Source organism: Typha angustifolia, chromosome 10, assembly GCF_048772165.1.
Source record: "Typha angustifolia cultivar Huaian chromosome 10, ASM4877216v1, whole genome shotgun sequence".
Taxonomy (NCBI): domain Eukaryota; kingdom Viridiplantae; phylum Streptophyta; class Magnoliopsida; order Poales; family Typhaceae; genus Typha; species Typha angustifolia.
The window spans coordinates 6,593,813-6,615,288 of NC_133248.1; the positions used below are offsets into that span (position 1 = coordinate 6,593,813).

General features: G+C 36.4%; 1 protein-coding gene across 3 annotated transcripts; it reads right to left on the reverse strand.

Annotated features, from left to right (window-relative positions):
* Positions 1 to 10,431: 10,431 nt before the first annotated feature.
* Positions 10,432 to 20,664, reverse strand: LOC140768968 (uncharacterized). Of its 3 annotated transcripts, none has more exons than XM_073109460.1 (8): positions 20,180 to 20,664; positions 19,906 to 20,102; positions 19,495 to 19,575; positions 19,330 to 19,416; positions 19,104 to 19,236; positions 18,944 to 19,015; positions 15,592 to 15,684; positions 10,432 to 10,531 (listed from the first exon to the last, which is right to left on the reverse strand). In XM_073109460.1, exons 2-8 carry the CDS (start codon positions 20,020 to 20,022, stop codon positions 10,512 to 10,514), a joined length of 603 nt encoding a protein of 200 aa, XP_072965561.1. In that variant the 5' UTR covers positions 20,023 to 20,102; positions 20,180 to 20,664; the 3' UTR covers positions 10,432 to 10,511. The 3 variants fall into 3 exon arrangements, with proteins under 3 accessions (XP_072965561.1, XP_072965560.1, XP_072965558.1); XM_073109459.1 differs by lacking the exon at positions 10,432 to 10,531 and adding an exon at positions 10,622 to 10,939; XM_073109457.1 differs by lacking the exon at positions 10,432 to 10,531 and adding an exon at positions 10,622 to 10,954.
* Positions 20,665 to 21,476: the final 812 nt, after the last annotated feature.

The window sequence follows — 21,476 nt, forward strand, 5'->3', positions numbered from 1 at the left end:
ATACGATATCAGTTGTAACACCCACACCTTAAAAAAAAAAATTCGTGCATGCCCCATGCGCGTGCACTCTAACTATAGCGCACGCGTCGACTTTGGGAAGTGGAGCACCTCGGCCGTCGGTGACGGTAATCACCAGCGGCATGTGCACCTCCATCCCTCCCTATGTTTTCTTCACTAAAAGAAGATAGAGCTGGGTGGGGGTTAGATCAAACCTCTACCCAGCCTTCGGTTGGGCTATGGGATAGGCTGCAGTCCACAATCATAGCCATTGGTGGACTGGGCCATTGAACCCATTCCACCTTGCTTTTGGTGGGCTACGATGTGGGCTGTAGCTCACGCAGATAGCCATCTGTGGACTAAACCTTTGAGCCCAGTCCACCCAGCCTTTGTGTGCTATGGAGTGGGCCGTAGCCCACACACGTAGCCAACCCTCCTTTTTCCCTTAGCTTAGTGGGCTGTAGTGGGCTAGCAACCCACTTTCCTATCTTGTGCAGTGCAATACTAGGCCTTGAGCCCAACCCAATTTTAATAGGCTAGCCACTAGTTAGATTTTTCTCAATCAATACAAAAATTTAAGACATTTGTAACTAAAGATAATTCTAATTTTACCATCAATAACCAATTTTAATTAATACAAGATAATATATTAATAGGGAAGAATAAATACAAGATCAAGTCACCTATTTGGACCTAGAAAATTAAATTTAATTTATGCAACAAGGTAGTTAGTTCAATAAGTTCATCCTTCTTATATTTTATTTTATAAATTATTAGACCCATTACTATGCAAGGAGGATCTCGATATTCAAGAGGAGCCCGACTGTTTAGAACAGTGAGATAGATCCCAAAGATATTTCAGGCGAGTTAGATCATATGTTAGTTTACGAATAATGTTATTGCTGTGATAATAATTATATTATATCATTATTGATTACTTTACATGCACTATTTATTATTTATTGCTTATGTATGATAGACTCCACGCTTATATATGATAGACTCTATATTTAGTTATAATACATGTTATCTTAATGATCATGATATAATAAAGTAATAGAAGACATGGCACCAAATGCACATATCATTATTAGGCTAGTCCCAACTACGCAGTGCAGCTTTCACCCATTCAACTCAAGGTTAAGGGTATAGTGTATTATATAGTATTATTATATTAGCAGTTTACACCTGAGGTTGTTAGCTGGTAGAGCATTCAAGTGATTACATTGCCTTGTTTAAAAACTAGCCTATAATGATATTAGAAAGATATTTGAGAAATAGGGTCATAGCTCTAGTGATATCCGAAGACGCACATTTAGGGCATCTATTAAGCTATGAGCTTTTTCCCGTTGTACGCAATGATTCTACTTTGTGCGATGATCAATTACAAGTAATGATTCTGCCCTGTGCAATAATTTACTAGAGCGGTGATGATGTTGATGATAATGGGCCTATAACTAGGCTCTTTAGTCTGATGACCATAGATAATCAGTCACATGCAACGTCGCCAGACATGTACAGGTGAGATGACTAGTCCCTCTCGTTATTATGTTTGCTTTATGGAATATGACATTATTGACATGGTTGCTATGTGGATTTTGATATATTGAGTTATGATGATATTATACACTTATGCGTGTTATGAGTAAATAAAAGTTTATTGAAAATTATACTGTACATATTTACCTGATATGTTGATAATTATGAGCATGCATTTCCATTTATTATGCAATATATTGTTCATAGATTACTATTGGATTGTACTTGCCAAGCCGTGTGCTCGCTGCCATTTTGGTGGAAATATTTCAGAGTTAAATATGGAAAACGCGAATATCGAGGAGTAGCAAATTTATTTTCTTATTAGGATTGTTTATTCTTTTCTTCCTAGTTGGACTTTAGCCCTTGCGAGGTTTATTATGTTTTAAGTTTGTGTAGGGACTTGTATAATTAGAGACTTGTTGAGGCCTATGATAATTATAATTCTAGATTATTTGCTAGATTATTATTGTATTTTAGACCTATTTTAGATACTTTGTGAGATTATTACACTAACAGGTCATGTGAGAGTCATGTGAAATTTTCCACGTGAAAAACACGTGGTTTTTGGAGATGGATGTTTTATCAATAGCATCTCTTCTTCCACTTCAAGCTCAGCATAATTTGCTCCCTTCTCCTATTTAGGATACCTATATTGAAAGTGCTATAATTGATGAGACTATAACACACAATTGTAGCTCTGTCAAATGCTTGTTGACCTCTTCCTCTGCCTCTTTCTTGAGGAGTTCTATGACCACGACCTATTCCACCAGATTTGTCATCATAGGTTACCTTCAGTGCATGTTCATCTCCTCTATGCCCTTTCATTTTCTGCTCATGTACTAAGAAGTTGCTTTGCAACTCATCAATGGTGAGACTGTAAGATATTGGACTCTCTAATGGAACACACAACATAGCTGAACCTTGAGGTCATTGATCTCAAGATCTTTTCAATGATCACCACTTGCCCTATTCTTTCACCATGAATTTTCATCTTGTTTGCTATGGTAAGTGTTCGAGCAAAATATTCATCAACACTCTCACCATATTTCATTTGTAGGACCTCAAACTCCTTTCAAAGGGCTTGGACTTATGCTCGGTTGACTTTTGTGGAACCTTGGTATTTTTGCTTCAGAGTTCCAAATGTGCTTGGCAGTGTCTTTATTAAGGATGGTCTCCATAATGGTTCAATCAATGGCTTGGAATAAAAAATTCTTGATATTTAAGTCTTTCAGCTTTTGTTTTGTAATTGACTTATGTTGGGCTTTAATAAGCTCCACTCCTACTATAGCAAGGATTCCATTCTCCACCAAACTCCAATACTCTTTTGAATGAAGAAAATTTTCCACAAGCATGGATCAATGATTATAATGGCCATCAAACTTAGGAATTGTAGGTTGAATGAAATTATGTTTAGCTGCCATACTTCAAGCACTCTTTCTTTCTCTTCCTAAGAAATTGTGATTACTTTTCTCTCTCAATCATGCCCCATGATGGAGCTATGATTTTAGATGTTGAAATACATAGGCATAATTCAAATCACTTTATTTAGAAGCAAAACTATAGACGTATATGAGCCTTACAAAGAGATAAAAATAGAAAACAAACAACACGCACTTTTCCAATCCTAATAACGTGATAATTGACCGAAGAAATAGTCAAGCTCTACCTACATGTCCCAAATAATAGGAATTATTAATTGAATAGAATTTTGACAAATTCTAACAACCCCAATAGGGGGAGGACACACCCAGCTTGTGGCACAGTGAGTAGTGTCAGTAGCCTCCTCACGAAGAGGACAATGATTGTCTCAGGCTAGTCATTTCCTCATTAAAATATCTCTAGTGTAGAATTTGTCAGACTCGACTCTAAAGAGCACATCCATTAGTGGGCTCAGGCCTGACATTCAGTTGAGGACAAGGCCCTAAGGCCTACTATTTTGAGGAGGCATTCTCACTGGTTGTTCTAATGAAGTCCAAGTTAGATCAATTGAATCAGAACTGTAAGGAAGAGAGGTGGAAGATGGCCCAAGCCTAAGGTCCACTTAAAAGACCGTAAGAAGAAGGGTTTGTGCTTTTACTGTGATGATCGCTTTACCTTTGATCATAAGTGCAAGCCTCATTTGACTAACATCATGTTCTTAGGTAGTCTTGAAGAAGAACTCGAGTTCCCTAACTAGCACAAGAGACTTAATGAGTACAAGAACATGAATGACTAATCACCTTGAAGACAAGGTGTTGAAAGCGTGCTGAATTGATATGAATCAACTACGAGAGTCAAGTCAATTAGGTTTAGTTGAGTCGAGTCTAGTTAATTAATTTTACTTAGTACTTTTAAATTTAAATTGAAGCAAATAATTTGTTTATGGAAGCCAAGTATGGCAAGTTTGATCTGACATGCTATGGCTGTATTCTTATAAATAGGAGTGGTCATGGTTTAATTATCACCACGAAATGAATATTGGTTTAGCTATTTATGTATCTAGCAATTACTCTCTCAATCATAGCCATTTATTTTCTTAGGAGTAGATCTAATTTAGAATCCTAATTTTACCTTTAAAACCTAGCCACCATCTATCTCCATGAGACACTAACACATACGCCCAACCTCCACCACCTCATGGCCATCCTCCACCCTCTGACGACCGCCGCAACATCGGTATTTCCATTTCTTTCATGTTTCAATCTTTCTCCACTATTTCCTTAGTAAATTTTCACCCCAACCTCGGAATTACTTTATTCTAAAGTCATTAGATTTGAGACTCATGAGATTACCACCTATAAAAATTATAAATTTTTTTTGCAAACAAGTCAATCTAGATTTGGTTCATAACAGCTAACTCTACCATGTCAAATATAATGCATTCTAGTGCATAACCTAGTATAACATATACACTAATAATTTGAAGGGAAGATAGTCCACTTGCTTGGAATCACTAGTTTTCTCGATGACGAAGAAACCCCACCCTAAATATGTTTTGCTATGAGTGTTTCCACTGGTCCAAGGAAACTTTAAGGCAAAACATTACATTACAATCTAACTCACAACATTAAATAATTACTAGGCAGCCCAACCTAAATTAAACGGGCTAGAAAGACACATCGGTCGACCTAGGCCCAAGATCGCTTGATTGGGCTGACTCAAATGGGCCAAAGCCTAGCCAAACCTAAGCCCAAGGCTAGTTAGCAGGTAGGGTTGTCAAAATAAACAAGCAACTAGGCTTGACTTGGGCTTGGCTTGACTATGACTCAACTCTAGCTCAGATTGATTTAAGTTGAGTCGAGTTTAAACCAAAAATATAGCTCACTTATGTAAATGAATCGACCCTAAGCCAAAGCCCACTCGCTTAGGCTCAAACAAATATTATATATATAGTTGTATGTTAAAAGTTAAAATTAGTGTGATGTCTATTTTTATCTTAATAATTTGATGACTTTTTTAGGTGTTATACTTTTATAATTGACATGTTAAGTTTCAAGTTTAATAAAGCTTTATTTGCTTCTAGCTTAATTCAACTCATTTAAGACTTTTGGGCTCGTTTGAGGCTGTGGACTCATAGAAGGAAATTGACACATGAGGGGGGCCCGGCAACCATCATGTGAGGAAGAGGAAGGGGGAGACCATTGTGGCTTGCAAACTAGGAAAGGGAGGAGTTGCGTGGCTAGGCATTAGGTAAGGAAAGGGATGCCATCTAGGGTTGATAATTGGGTTGGGTTAGCTAGGTTCAAATTGAGTCAAAGTAATTCATACAGGAACACAACCTAGTTTTTAATCATTTTACATGGATCATAAATGGGTTATCAGGTGATTCAAATTATTCAAATTTATATATGTTAGTCTGGTTATAAATATGTTTATTTGTATTATAAATAGGCTTTTTTATGTTATAAATGAGGTTTTTATATTATAGATGTGTTATTTGAGTCTTAATCGAGTTCTTGTGTTATAAATGGGTTAGTGCATTGAGACATAAATTGGTTAAACATGAATTGCGTAATAAACATGAGTATGACCTATGTAATAATATGGTTAGACGAGTCAACTTGTTTATGATATGACCTCGATTATAGTAAACTCAAACCTATTTAAAATAATCAAATTAGTGTCAGTCAAAAATACCATCCCTAGGGTTGTCAAATTTTGAGGAGGATGAGGGCATGAGAACTTAGAGTTTAAATTATTGAAAAATGAGCAACATAGTTGAGCTTTCTTGAGCATCGTCGGTAACCAAAAAGATGTCCAAATTGAAGCTCAACACTTTGGCAAATTGCCCGACTTTGAAGGTGGCTGGCCAATTTAACCATGCAAACTTATTGGTGACAAATAACTAAAATTGGACGCAAGCCAACAAAACCAAATTAAAGAAGGGAGAGGTATAGGGCTGATTGCGAAATTCATAGGTAGTATTAGCACCGAACTCTAACCATCGATGATGATGACGACACCAACTGAAGAGAGAGGAGGTTTTTTTTGGGTTTGGAGGCAAGGGTTAAGGAATGAAATGGAGAGAGTAGAGAGGGAAAAGGAAAGCATGTGTTGCTTGGCTTGAGGTCGGTGCACACTATATGCCACACTAGCATAGCGTTAAGGAAGTCTATGTAGGGGAAGGGGAAGGGGAAGGGGTATGCTTAACTTGGACTTTTTTTATTTTGGCATTATACTCATAATATCTGATGCCTACTAAGTTATTGGCCTTTCTCATCCTCTGTAGGAATAAGGCAACTTGTGAGCAACCTATAAGAACCCTTCCCTTCCTTTGGATGGCTTTGCTAAACAAAATTCATACTAGAGATGTCTTCATCTACTTGTAAATCCCAAGGAAAAAAAATTACACCCACCAAATGCATGCGCTGCCCTAACCTACTCTTACTTTTTTTCTACCTACCACCACTTTTCACTCCCCTCCCTCAAAATTTCTTTTCTTTCTCTCTCCCTACCCTTCTCTTTAGTATTTTCGAGGAAGGAGTCGATGAAGGACCAATGTCGAATTAATCCAAGCCCCTCAATGCAATCCTTAGGGTAGCCCCTATCTCCTATGGTAATAAATTCATTTTAGTTAAGTAATTGTAATATAAATCCTAATTTCACCTTCACTAGAAATCTATTGGTCGACAACTTCCGGTCAACCACCCACTAGTGCGAGAAGCTCTGTAACCTTACCCTCTTGCTATAGGTACCATGTTTGGGTACCAATAAGGTGCGTGGGAGGCTATGCCACGTCGCCTCCCACTACTAATTTCTTAACTTGTGCCTGGCCATTGTCAGTGATGTTGGTCACGCCTGCTTGCCTTTGTTAGTTTCCCTCTTTAAGTAGAAGAGATGAGTGCTCGAGATTAGCATGCTTCGTGCCCTTTCGACTAAAGGGGAAACCTCCATGGACACTGGGCATGGAGTACCCTTCTCTCCACCACTAGCCACCCCGGCCAATGGTTTAATTGCTTAAGAATGCACTACTCACGTCACTGAAGATTGTGGTATAGTTTCCAGACCCTCTTCACTTTTGGTTTACAAGATTGCTTTCTATCTTCATCAACGAGCTCAAACTTCTACTGCATTTTCCTTTTTCTCTCTCTTTGGCCAACCACCCACTCTCGAGGGGTGTTTGTCGGCTGCTAAACCAGCATAGGGGCTTAGCCATTGGAGATGGTGATCGTCGGCGGTAGCCCTCTCCCTTCTATCTTCCTCTATTTCCTTCCCTCAGAAGGAGATGACGAGGAATGGTGAGGGTTAAGCCAACCCCTACCCAACTCCTTTGTGGGTTGTGGGATGGGCCATGGCCCACACAACCTCCGACCTCTCGAGGGGTGTTTGTCGGCTGCTAAACCAGCTTAGGGGCTTAGCCATTGGAGATGGTGATCGTCGACGGTAACCCTCTCCCTTCTATCTTCCTCTATTTCCTTCCCTTAGAAGGAGATGATGAGGAAGGGTGAGGGTTAAGCCAACCCCTACCCAACTCCTTTGTGGGTTGTGGGATGGGTCACGACCCACACAACCTCTGACCAATCATGGACTGTGCCTAAGCCCAATTCACCTCTTTGGGTCAACTAGTGGTAGACTATGCTGGGCTTTAAGCTAGTCCAAACCCATGGGACATGGATTGGCCTGATAGTAGTTTTAATTTTTATTATTAATTATTTTCATTATACTTCCATAAATTATTTCCTATTATCTAATTGGTATAAATTTAGGATAATATAGAACTTAATTTTAGGAAGTTTAAACATGTTAATTTTTAAAATTTTGGGCATTAATGCATTTGACATCTGTGATTAGGTATGACTTAAATTCTACCCTCGATAACCCATTTGATTAATATTAAATAATATTGTAAACATAGAAGAATAAAATGTAAAGCCTAAGTCAAACTAATTCGAACCTAGAAAGTCAAACATAATTTGTGTAATAAGGTAGCTAGTTCTATATATTCGCCGTTCTTATGTATTGCTTTACTTTCATAAATTACCAGACACTCTGCGCAATGAGGATCTCAGGACTTATGAGGAGCACGCTAGTTGAGGAGAGCTAGGGTATTCTATATACCTTCATGTGAGTTAGATCTTAAATTAGTCTATGGATAACGTGAATGTTTGATAATATGCTTTCCAAATTTTTATTATATCATATTACTTGTACGTGCATCTTATCTTTTATTAGTTGTTAATTACTACGTATCTTGTGTATAAAACATTCTTATGCATCCATCTATAGTAGATGTGTAGATCTTGATAAGCATGACATATTATATGATAGAAGATATTGCACCATTTGCATATATCATTAGTTAGTCAAGTCCGACTAAAAAGTGCCCTCCATTCACTCATACCAGGGTTAAGGGTCGAGTGTATTATATAGTACTTATATTATTAGTGGTCTACGCTTGAGATTATTAGCCTGTGAGGCATTCAATCAATCAAACTATCTTATTGAAGACTAAACTATGATAATAGTAGAAAAATATTTATAAGGTAAGGTTATAGCTTTAGTAGTACTCGATGACATAGAGTTAATGCATCTATTGATGAGCTGAGTGTGTTCTTGATTATTCTGCTATTGCGATGATGGTTTTGGAGATGGTGATATGGGCTTAAAATCAAAATCCTTAGTCTAGTGGTCATAGACAATCGATGACATAGAGTTAAGGCATTCAACCGATCAAACTATCTTATTGAAGACTAAACTATGATAACAGTAGAAAGATATTTATGAGGTAAGGTTATAGCTTTAGCAGTACTCGATGACATAGAGTTAAAGCATCTATTGATGAACTGTGTGCTTTTGATTATTCTACTATTTGTGATGATGGTTTTGGAGATAGTGATATGGGCTTAAAATCAGAGTCGATCATAGGTAGTGTTGCCAAATCTGTATGAGCAACATTACCACTAAGTGACTGCCCCCTCTTTATTTTTATGTTTGTAAAATATAACTCTTTGCGAAGACGTTAAAATCTAATTATTCAATACTCTGTGTGAGCAAGTTGAGACCTAATTATTTGACTCTGTGTGAGCATATTGAAATCTAACCATTTAAGACTTTGTGTGAGCATGTTAAAATCTAATTATTTAAGACTCTGTGTGAGCATGTTGAAATCTAATCATTTAGGACTCTATGCGAGTATGTTGAAATCTAATTATTTAACACTCTATGTGAGCATGTTAAAATCTAATTATTTGACTCTATGTGAGCATGTTGAAATCTAATCATTTAAGACTCTGTGTGAGCATGTTGAACTCTAACCATTTAAGACTGTGTGAGCAAAGAGATATATTCCATGATCTTATATTTAGTGTGAGTTTATCTTGATAAAATAGGAAGTTGGCTTAGACGATGATGTTATTGTGCATTCCTTGGATCTGTAATTATATGAGAATCTATTGGAAATGATTTTTGATATGCTTATTTTATTCTTTGGTATTTAGAAGTATGCATTGTAACATTCATTATGCATTTACAATGTTCATAGATTACTTTGATTATACTCATTGGGCTATGTGCTCACTATCTCTTAGTGAAAATATTATAGAGTTAGATGAGACAGATGCGGATAACGAGGAATAGTTGATTTTACTTCTTATTAGAGTTTATCTATTTTATTGTTTAGTTGGAATTAGACCCTGTGATAGTTTTATAATTTGAGTTTTATATTATGAACATGTATCTTTTAAGGCTTGTTGAGGCTATGTAACTTGTATCTGAAATTATTGAATTTATTTTGCTTGAGATTATGTATAGTTTGAAAACCTTTTCTATATACTTTGTCGAAGTATTTTACTAACAAGTCACGTGAAGTACCATATGGAGGCACATGTATTTAGAGGTAGGTGTTTCAATGCCCCTTCTGTGCACGATGCATTAGTGGTGGTCGAGCACCTTCTCCTCAAGTGCATCATACTACCTATGCTTGCTATAAGACTTGCCGCTTATTGGATAGATTGGCAGAGGTCGTTGATTTAAAAAGCTCAGGACCATCTTAGTCGTCGATTCCTAAGAGGCTCGGGACCGCCCAACAAGGAGTTCTTTGGTGGTTCCTCTAAAGTTAAAAGGGAGCGAAACTGGAGAGAAATTCACATCTCGCTTCTAGAGATCTGGAGGTTGTGAAGGAGCTGCTTCTCACTATCCTCTTTTATCTTCTTGGATAACTTCTTCCACGCCCAGTAACTCTTCTATTTCTTCTTCCTATTAATGCAATTTAAATCACACCCCAAGATAAAGATTTACCTCACTGATGTGGCATTTACATGGCAACAACTATTGGTTAATACTTTGAAAACTATAGCAAAAAAAGTTTTTTTTTGGTCAAACAACTCCTCAATCTATATAACCAACCAAATCAAAGAATTATTCTCCAGATTCTATCACTGCCAGCAGTTTTTCTTCAGATATGTAGTTTCTTCCTTCCGACATGTACTTTATATACTTGATGCGTTGCAACCTCCTCTGGCAAAAATAGACAATCGAGCATCGTCCTCCTTTGAAGTTCAGAGGGGCAGGAAGATCACTGGAAAAGCCTCAAATGAGAAAATTTCATCTTTCTGAATCATTAATATGTTGCCATTATGAAAAAAGTAAAAAGAAAATGAGGGAATCTTTCATTGAACTAAATAGCATAATACATATTTGAAGACCTACAGAAACAATAGTTTAGAAGGTTTTGCCCAATGAACATCAGTAGACAAGAATTCAGAATTATATCTTATGATATAACCAATGACTTACAATGGGTAAATTCAGAAATTTTTTTTACTTTCTCTACAGGCCGTTTAATTTGGACGGACAGAAAGATAACCAAAGAAAAATCATTTGGAACCAAAACCAAACCATTTCGCCAAAAAGAATTTGTTCTTCCCACGAGAACCTGCTTCTGGAACAACTTGTGCTGAAGCAGGAGGTGCCGGCTTCTTGTTTGCTGTGCGAAGTTCAACTAGACTGAGATTAGCTGATGCTTAATGATATGCAAGACAAACCATCCAACTAAAAGTATGCAGATAAGAAATGAAGAAGGTGTTATATGTGGCCAGAAGTAATGCACTTTCTTTTTACAAATCGCCTAATCAAAGATATAGAGGATCTAAGATTTCAAGTTCCAATAAGAAGCATAAGATATTATAAAAGCAATACATACTAATGAAGAAAGGAACGGATTTTGCATATACTAATTGTAACTCGTAAGATTAAAGATAGCTACAGTTGCATAAATCCTAGTGAAAAGTTTCAGTCTCAGTTTTGCTCTTTAAGAAAATGAAATGTTTGGATTGGTTTTGGTCATTTCGCTCTTTTCTTAATATACAGAATTTCAGAAACTACCTAAGCAATATAAGAAAATATGGAAAATATCACAAAATTAATAAAAAAAGCATGAGATTAGAATGTCTCACATAGCATGATCAAACTATAGTATAAGATGAGATTGAATGTTATTTATGTCAAGGCATCTGTAGTAAGTTAAATGAACTTGCGAAACAATACTATTTGTTAATTAAACAAATGGAATCTGTGAGAACCACATTTTCTTCAATGTCAATATGGTTTTATCAAAAAAAAAAAAGTCAAAATTGAAGGGCAATCTGGATCAGCCTTTGGATCTTCAAGCTGCCCTCCAAGTATTCTAACATACTTGTCTAACTAAAGAAGAGACAGATGAACTTTAAAGTGACATAAATAAGATAGGATGTGAGCCAGGAATGAACTTCTTTTGACTCAAGTAATTCAGAAAGATCGGTTCTTAAAAGACCAAATCTTTTTGTTCAATAACTATAGTGACACAGAAGGCTTCTGTTTCTCTGTCTACCCTGGAGAATATAATGCTACTTAATGCTACAGCCTACAGGTACCATCTAGTATTTGCTTGAACATTTGAGTGCGAGCATATCACAGTACTAAGGTGGGAAGTTGAAAAGGCATAGTGTACGCATGTATATTTACACACATTGCAAGTAAATTTCCTACTTTTAGCTGGTCTTTCAAACTGAGAACTGAAAGTTAAAATAAGAATGTGACAAGTGACAGCATGTAAACTAACTGCAATGCTACTACAAGAGCAAAGCCAATCATTGAATGTACTAAAATTCTAAAAGATGCCATCCAAACTTTATCCATCACATGAATATATTGTTGGCAATGGACGAGATAAATGAAGGGTCACAATAAATTTGAGGTTATGTTAAATAACGCATACCATAAAGGTGTAGAGCTTGAAAACCACTTTCAAGGAGTATTTTCTCTAATGAGAGTTTTGAATTACTTGCACTGACATGCCCATGGTGTTGGCCATACAACATGATCAAATATATAGCAAATAATGAAACAGCTTTAACAGAATAAAAATAAAGTATAGGTGCTAGTTGTTTTCAACAATGAGATGAAATACTAGGGAAGTTCTCAAACACAGTTAAGACTCAATAGATGAATGACCTTTCACAAAAGGATAATTCACCATGTTTCTTCATTTTTTTATTTTCTTTGACTTAATCTTATTTTTTATTTTTTCTGTATAAGTTTATTTATCTTCTGTGTCTCTTTGCACTCATGAAACTTCTGCTGTCCCTTCTAGCATAGAAAATTAGATAGCTCAACGCTCTCACTGATGACTATGATGGGACTCTTGAAGAAAATCTAAAATAATTATACAAGGGAAGAGTTAAAAAAATACTCTACCAAAGGAAACGGGACAAAATAGAAAATCTGAGACACAATATAAGTGCTATATTCCACTCCTAAAATACTGACCCCATAGAAAAGGAATGAGCTATTGAGTGTCAATATAGTAAATTTGTTCAGACAACATATCTCTGATTCAAGGATTTACCAAAGGAACTATGATTTTTTGAAGAAATCTAGCTCTATTTCCTAGTCTTAGATGTGTTCTGATTTTAGAATACTTTGAGGTATGTCACTTGATGTTGATAACATAAAAATTAAACGAAAGCATCTTTTCATAAAGGATTTCTCATAACAACAGTGAACAGTTCTCCAGGCGAGATAGTCAACCCAATCTTCAGAGAGTTGAAGATACTACACTGAGGTGAAGAAGCCATTTAAGACACCAAAATAACCATTAGAAATGGTAGGGTTTTATCTAAGGTTGATTTTATTGGTGAGTCTTAAAGGTATGAAAAGAATTGTTAATCTGATATCTATAAAATATAAGCTTTTAGAGAAGATGATAAGTTAACATAGTATTAGAGTTTGGTTTTCTAGAAATTTGAGTCAGGCCTTGTCTAAGCCTACATAGGAGCCGAGCCCTAATCTAGCAATTACCATTGTTCTCAACACTTTACCGGGCCCATTCCTAGGTCTGGATGAGCTCCCTTCGAGCTGAGACGCGCCAAAGAGCCAGTCGACTCATATTGGCAAACTCTACCACATTATCCCAAGCTTAGATCTCCCTACCCAGCTCAGTCATGCCCCCATCCTGGATGTGCCTCTTAACTCACCAGGGTTTTGAAACTCAAGCCAGCCCAAGGCCCAATTGTGCAAGTTGCTAGGGGCCAGCTAGGGCTTTTGCCCATTAAGCCTTATTCCACGAGTCAAACCAAGGTTTGAAAAATCGGGATCAATATCAAAATCAACCTTTCAAAAAATGATGTGTATTCGCCGAATCAGTCACTAAAATCAGATTAGACTTTTTAATTACGTAAAATTCTAAATATTATTTAAGAATGTAGAAAAAATTCTAAAAATTTAGAAAAAAATTATCAAAAATAAGAAATAAAGAAATAAAAACTATAGTGTAATAAAAATTAAAAAGAAGAAGAGATTAGAAAGAGAGTGAGTAGAAGAAAATCAAACAAAAGAAAGAAAAACCATGGTGCAGTGAAAAAGAAGAAAGAGAAAAAAAAGGTGAGAAAGTGGAAGAAATAAAAAAAACTAAGGGAGAAATAAATAAATTAATTAAAAAATTATATACCGGAATTCGCCAGAGTTCACCAGTAAGAAAGAAAGAAAGAGAGTAAGAAAGAGAGTGAGAAGAAAGAGAAAAAAAATAGAGTAAGAGAGAAAGAGAGAGAAAGAGAGAGAAAGAGTTCGGATTAGGCCTGGATCGAGATCAGATTCAGCTGATCCGGCAAACCATGAGTCAAACTATAACCAAGCCCTTAGCCCATCTCTAACTAAAAGTCTAGCCAACTTTCATACTAAATTTTAGCCCTAGACTCTACCCTTAAGGGCCTGAATTAACATAAAGCTCTAGCCAAACCTGATAAACCCATGCTAGCCCGTCGAGCCCAAAGCTTTCTCTCTTTTGACTATTTTCCAAGCCCAATATCCAAGGTCACTTTGTAGCCAACTCTTATAAAGGTCCAAGCCTATTCACCCAACTCATTTTCAGACCTAGACTCGCTCCTAATAGTTTGTGGTACCCAAAATCCCAAGCCGGTCAAAACTAGTCCAATTGCCTAGACGAAAGCACCTAATGTTGATGCCACCTTCCTTCTTTGTTTTAGCCAACCTCTAGTTATTTTGAAAGAACCTTAACCTAGGGTTGTATCATCAAACCTCGTCTAGCCTCATTTAATCTTTTTTTATGTTTATCTATTTTTGTGCATAATAGAGGATTGCATACTCTACTATCTTTCATTTATCCACATGCAATGTATATGGATCCCACATGATGGAGTCTCAAAGGGATCATATACATGGTTGATCTATTACCTAACAACTTAAATTTTTAGTGAAAATGGTAAGTTAACAATGAGAAAGAAAAGGAAAGATAAGAAAAACATATTTTGTTTTTAGCTTGTTGGATCACTTGGTACTTTCATGTGTGTTTTGAAGATGATTGGCTCTAAAAGGTTGTTGGGGTTGATGATGGGATAGGGTAATGCCGACGATGAGTCGGGCGATTGAGCTGCCGGTTGAGCTCAGATCGGTGATCGTTAGCTATTGGTTTGTGAGAGGGGAGGTGATGGAAGGGCTCGACTGCGGGATTAGGTAGGTGGTTGGTGAGCTTAAAGGAGATGGAGGTGATGTGGATGAGCTGAGGAAGATGGCGACGTGGTTACCGAGGCGAGGTAGGCTGAAGTATGGGTATTGGGTTAACTTGGGCTAGGATTAGCAGGTTCAGCTGGTGGCCTCATTAAGGGTGCCGCTAGCTAAGAGAGAGAGAAAGAGAGAGAAAAGAAAGGTAAAATTAGGATAATTCTCCTTGCCTTCTTAGGGTGCTCACCGCACCATCTTTATAGTGGCTACCCCATGCTAGGTTACTTGCTCTCCAAGTAACCCTAGACTCAACTCGACTAGACCAACCAGCTCAGGCTGGTTCACAACAATCTCTGACTCGACTAGACCAATTAGCTCGGGCTACTTCACAACAAAGATATTAATTCTTGACCTACTTCTCGGTGACACACTTTTGGTTGCAAACTATACTCATTCTTAATAGTGACCGTCAAGAGTCAAGAATGAATGTGTGTGTGTGTGGTTTTGTGTGCGCGCATGCGTGCATCACAAAAATTGTATCGATATATGAATATAGTCCAGCATTAATAGCTTATGTTCTGCAACTTGGAAGAAAATTTAAGAAATTTGAACTTTTGTGAGTGATGAACACTGGAAGTATACCTGAATTTGGTGTAAATTTTTCCTGGTATGATACTGATGTTGAATTTCTCCTTGGAGGTGTATGATCGTGAGACGTTATCCTTTCATCATTATCTTACATCAGGAAACAAATGTTCAGTTTATATAGCATGTCGCAACATAGCTCATAAAAGACACAAAAGGGATTTAACAAATCATATATTGTGACAATTGACAAAAGGTAATAAGAGGTTACCTAGACAAGTAGGAACATCAACATATATCCTAACAAAAATAGATACATGAATTTAGGCAGCAGGGAGCAAACTACTGATTTCATGTCTTTTGCAAGATGTAAGTACACATACTAACTTCATAACTTGGCAGAGAAACAACTGTTTATAGAAACTTCATATAGGTTCCTTTGGAACATCCAATCTAACATAGACGTAAGCAATGGAGTAATTTAGTGTCCAGAATGACAACAAAAATAAAAACAATGAGATTTGATATTTCATCATCACTCAAATAAACAGAGTCTGAACAACTTATATTTAATAAGGTTTGGAAGAGTACTGTGACTTTATGATATATCTTCCCATCCTAGAACTTGCACTGACCAGAGCCTTGTACATTAGGATGCCCTATTTAAAAGTTTTTCCTCAATTAAGGGCCTTTTTCGCTTACTTTTATTTATGGCCTACATTAAAACACATTTTGCATCTCAATCGAGTCTATGTTTTTAGCTGTCCTTAATTCACCTATAACTCGAAAAGCAAAAGTTGCGTAAAAGTATAACTACTTTTGGCTTATATCCTACTGATCGATCTTATTATTTCTATGAAAATTTAAAAGAAAAAACATAAGACTACCTATCAGATCATCCATTAATCTGCAAGAACTCATAGGATAACTACATTCTTGGGAAAAATAATTGAAGTTGAAAAGTTAGATAGGTCACTGACTTTTTATTCAAATTGTTTTCCTGAGATAGGATCATAGGAAGATTGCTCCTCACGTTACATAATATACAAGATATGCAAGACCACAAGGAATTTACAAATATTGTTCAACAATCACAGTACTTTAAGATAGAGAGACAATAATCATCTTCCCATCAAAATGTACTGTGATTTTTTTTTAATCTTTAATCAACTTCACTCCCAGTAATTAAAAACAAAATAAAATAAAAATTCCAATATGAATTCATATATATTATAATTTTATCCTTGACATGACTTAAATCTATCAATGTTATGTTTTATCAATGTTCTCTTTCCTCTCTCCCTCCTTTCTCTCTCTTCTCTCTTCCAAAAAATGCATATTTTTTTTTTATAAAAGAGCTCATTTTTTACCATGGTTCATAAAAAAATAACCCTAGAAAAAGTATTCATTGACACCGATGGAAAAAATAAAAATTTACTATTTAATATAATACTGATAGATTTAATATGGTTTAAAATAGTTGACTTGCATTTACATTTTATAAATTTATAATAATATTTTGGTACTATTTGCATGACACATACTCAATTTCTCTAAAAAATAAATATTTTTTTTACCTTTTCAAGTCACAACAAAGTAATAATTACACTCATATTTCAAATCTTCTCTCATTCATCTCTAATTTCCCTCCAAAATAAATAGATTTTCCTCCAAAAAATTTTAAGACTTACTAAGTTTACAAGAAATTATAAAGTGCTTGCGAGCTTATGAGCTTTTAAGCCCACAATAATGCACTTTCGATTTCTAATAAAATTTGCAATACGAAAAACTTCTTAAAAAATATTTAAAAATATTAATATAAAAGCCTCACATGTGAGCTTATAACCAAAACCAAAAGAAAACTAAAAAACTGTAACCTTATGTTATTATTTTAAAAAAACAACATTAACCATACGTTATTTTAGAAAAAAATATTAATATGTAAGTACGTGCATGCTTGTAAGCCCGTTTGCGAGCTTACATACATGCTAAGCCTGTTTGTGGGCTTACATGCTGTTTGTACGTCCATTTGCAAGCTTACATACATACTTGTAAGCCTGCAAATCAGTAATGTAAAGCTTTTTATTGATAAAAAGATTATTAATCTTTTTAAATCTGTCATCAAAATTAAAGGGCAGTTTGGTCAATTAATTTTATATATCATTTATTTTTCTCTAAAACCAAAACATTTTTTAAATTTATCATCAAAGTTAAAAGGCAATTTGGTCAACTAATTTTATATATCATCTATTTTTCTCCAAAACCAAAACATTTTTTATTTCTTCACATCATATCAAAAGTAATAATTACACTTAGCCTAATTCACAACCAAACACCACATTTTTTTAGCCTAGTTCAAAATACCTAAATCAGGATTAAAGAGTAGGGCGCTAATTAAGATTCAAAGCTTAGCCTCAAACAAAACACAACGTAATCAATTACAAGAGTTAGATGTTTCAATCAAATCAACCCTTAATTGCTTAATAATGAGAGGACAAACAGCTCAATGCATGCTAGAGAACAAGAAGAGACCACTTTCTCTTCCTTAATAAATTTAACTAGGCTAAGCTCTCAAAACATACATTAGAGACCATTTGAGATATGGAGGTCAACCTTACAGCAAGTCTATGTTTTCATGGCACCGCACCATTACATTCTAATGGAGTAAATGGCTAGTAAATGGAAAGTGAAAAGTTTTTGGATGAGAAAAAAAGAGTACTTTTGATTCACAACACAAAAAACAGAAAAATTCTGAAGAAGGAAAAGAAAAATGAAAAGTAGATTTAAGAATATGAAACATCCATTCTGGAAGACCTCAAACCTCTTTGCACAACGCAAAAGAGAAGAATCTCACATCCTAAAGCAACAAATCAAAGTATTTGACTTTTTCATCATTATTTATTAGAAAAAATATACAGTAGCAATGCTTCATGAAGAGGTAGTTTAAGAACTACTACCAATCTATCAGCTATAAGTAAATTTCTGTTGCAAAATTCTAATATTTAAAGTAAAACCACATGAGTCATCTTTAATAGGCAAGACTAAATCATTTATGTGGACATCCTGCAGTGAAGATGATAAATATATTGTCAACTATCAAGCTAACACCATCATAAGTAAAACTAAGAAATTCAAAGGATATACTAAAATCATAACAGATGTCTATAAGATGCAAAGGTCAGACAGAGTCACATTATAACATTATGTAATCAGTTGCTGAAGTAGTATCATATTCAATGAAAAAAGAAACCAATCTCAAATATAAGATTACTGATATAGTGGTCTTAAAGCAAGAAATGTTGAAAGCGAAAGTTGACAGAGAGATACTACAACCTAGCAAATGCCCCAAGTCCTTTTGGGGCTTCACTAATTCCCATAAAAAGATAAAGAGCATATGACCACAACTTACCATCATTTGAAGGCTTTCCGTAGACGTTTTTCAAAGATTCAAGAAATGAGTAATCTTTATGGTCTTGCATCACTAATTAAAAGGTAGAAGATAAGAAGTTAGAAACTGATGGAGCACAAAAGAATCTCCAATGCTATGTGCAAGAGTAGTTAGTAAGTACATTGCTGAAATAGTTCATGTCTTTTATTTGGAGTGGAACCAACCAAGAGCAACTGTACTGCCTCTGAATCTCTATTTGTAGATGATTTACCGGTAGTATTCAGATTCTGTGTATCTGACAGAATGCCTGCAAGCTGAGAAAGTAGAAATCATTCAGTGATTTGAAAGAGAAAAGATGTTAAGTGATAAAGATGAAGCCAAAAAAGAGAATCTAAAGAATTCTCTACCAGGAGTTTCTTTATATTTGGGCTCTGAAGGAGGTTATAGGACTCTTCACAGTAATTATCAGTGAGAAAAGTGCATTGCGAGTGGACCTACACAGTACAAAGTGTCATATATAAGAACTAGGCATCACTCCACATACTTGAAACAGCTAAGAAATCAACAATCACCTCCCCATTTGTTTTCAGAATATCTTGCCCTACTACAACTATGCTTAGTTGTCTAGCCATTATTAAGCCTTCCAAATCAACCTGATCCAGATTAAGAGAAGAAATGTCAGCAGCTCTGCAACTTATTCAGAATGTACACATGCTGACATCTTTAATGAACTGTAAAACTGTAAAGACAAAGAATATAGCGACTTACCAACATAATCTAAAGACTAATAATGCAAGTGCAACGACTATAATTCGAGTTACCTCTATTTGTCTCTATCTAAACTCAGGAACAGGAAGTCTATGCCATCTTTTATTCCATAAATCGAGTGAGGCATGTGTAGTATTTCTAAACAAAGTAAGTTATAAAGAAGACGACCAATTATTCAAGTTTAGATGATAATTAAGCATCAGAATCCAATATACCTCGTCCGCGAAGAGCAACGCCGAAGCATCGATCCCAATATGATAAAGAAGCCAAGCAGCTTGCCTGTGCTTAAGCATTCTTTCCCTCCTCATATTCACCACTGGCGCAACCACCATGCCGCGGCCCCCGTGCCCCTTCTCGATGTTCACCAGCAACCAAGCGTAGCATATGGCCGCCACAATCGAACTCGTCGTACCTAATTAGAAAGAAAAATTAGAGACATCCAATCTCCAATTAGCAAAGTATGGGAGGAGAAGTTGTAATTTTCTCAACTGTTGGAGGAGGCGGAGGAGAGTATGAACTTCGCCTCCGCAGAGGCTTCTCCGCGAGAAATTTTCCCAATCAAAGATCTCTGCTTTCTAAGGAAAGCGTTCAGATGTTTCACGTCATCGATACTCTCCCTTTCTACGGCCGCATCCAAGCGATGCTCGTCGGAGACGGCGTGCCGCGAGAGCTTGTCGAGGGAGCACGTCGATGAGGAGACGGACCGCCGGTGGGACGACTCCACGAGATTCCGCGGCGGCGAGAGGAGATGGCCATCGCCGTCGGAGTGGCCGTGGTGGAAGCGAGATTTGCGGTGGGAAGGTTGCTTTGGGAGGAGAGGTGGGTTGTGATCAGCGGCGGAGGAGGAGGAGATTGTGGGGTTGAAGACGGGGGAGAAGCATTTGTTTGTTTGGGCGTTCGCAGAGGCGGGAAGGTGATCGGATGCGAAGAAGACTTCGGAGTTGGTTCGGCTGTGACGGTGGGTGGATCGTATGATTTCGGTGGAACGATTTCTGTGAAGTTGTCATTCACATTTGCATTTTATTATTACGTGCACGTTCACCATCAAAGACAGGAACAATTACACCTAGACCCAGAGCTATTAACTAATTTTGTATACACCATCCTATTTTTATTTATTTATTTATTTATTTTTATATAGACACTCCATATAAATTTCTGCAATAGCTTCCTTGTTATTTAGAAAGTATAAAAATTAAATAATTAATGAAAAAGAGTGATCCTTCTAAATAGAAATTGTATTTGGCTCGAGAGATACGGATGCAAATACTCTTACATAAAAGTTTCTTATATCTACAGTTTATTATTATACGTTGGACCTCATCTCCTGGTTGCCTAGTTATATATGGTTATTGTCATCGAATTATGTAGTAACAATCATCCAGCCACATACCTTCTTGCTGATCTTGACAATGGATCTCTCCGATCAAGAAGCAGAGGAGAGGCCTCCCTCCCCAGTGGCGCAATGAACCGCGGCGAGCCCTCAAACCTCGCCGGGGATCCTCCCCTCGACGGCGAACCTTCTACCATCTTCTTTGCCTCATCCAACCACTCCTGCGTCAGCCTGCTGCTCTTGCCACTGCTCTCTTTCTTCTTCTTCTTCTTGCTTTTGCTAGTCAAATTAGAAACTCCGTTGTTTGTACTCAGGCTTCCAAAGAACCAATCGTTCATTAAGTCAGCTATGTCGGTTACAGGCTCTGCATCCATACTTGCCGTTCCTTTCTTCTCCATGCTCGTTGAATGAATGGTCTTCCTACATAGTTAGACATAATATAATAATAACATA

What these genes read in the sequence shown, in the direction of transcription:
- LOC140768968 (XM_073109457.1), bottom strand. Translation starts at nt 20,022, where the DNA reads ATGGTGGTTGCGCCAGTGGTGAATATGAGGAGGGAAAGAATGCTTAAG. An exon ending in TTCTGAAAACAAATGGGGAG is followed by an intron (nt 19,417 to 19,494) that starts GTGATTGTTGAT and finishes TGTACTGTGTAG; the next exon opens with GTCCACTCGCAATGCACTTT. An exon ending in CAAATATAAAGAAACTCCTG is followed by an intron (nt 19,237 to 19,329) that starts GTAGAGAATTCT and finishes CTACTTTCTCAG; the next exon opens with CTTGCAGGCATTCTGTCAGA.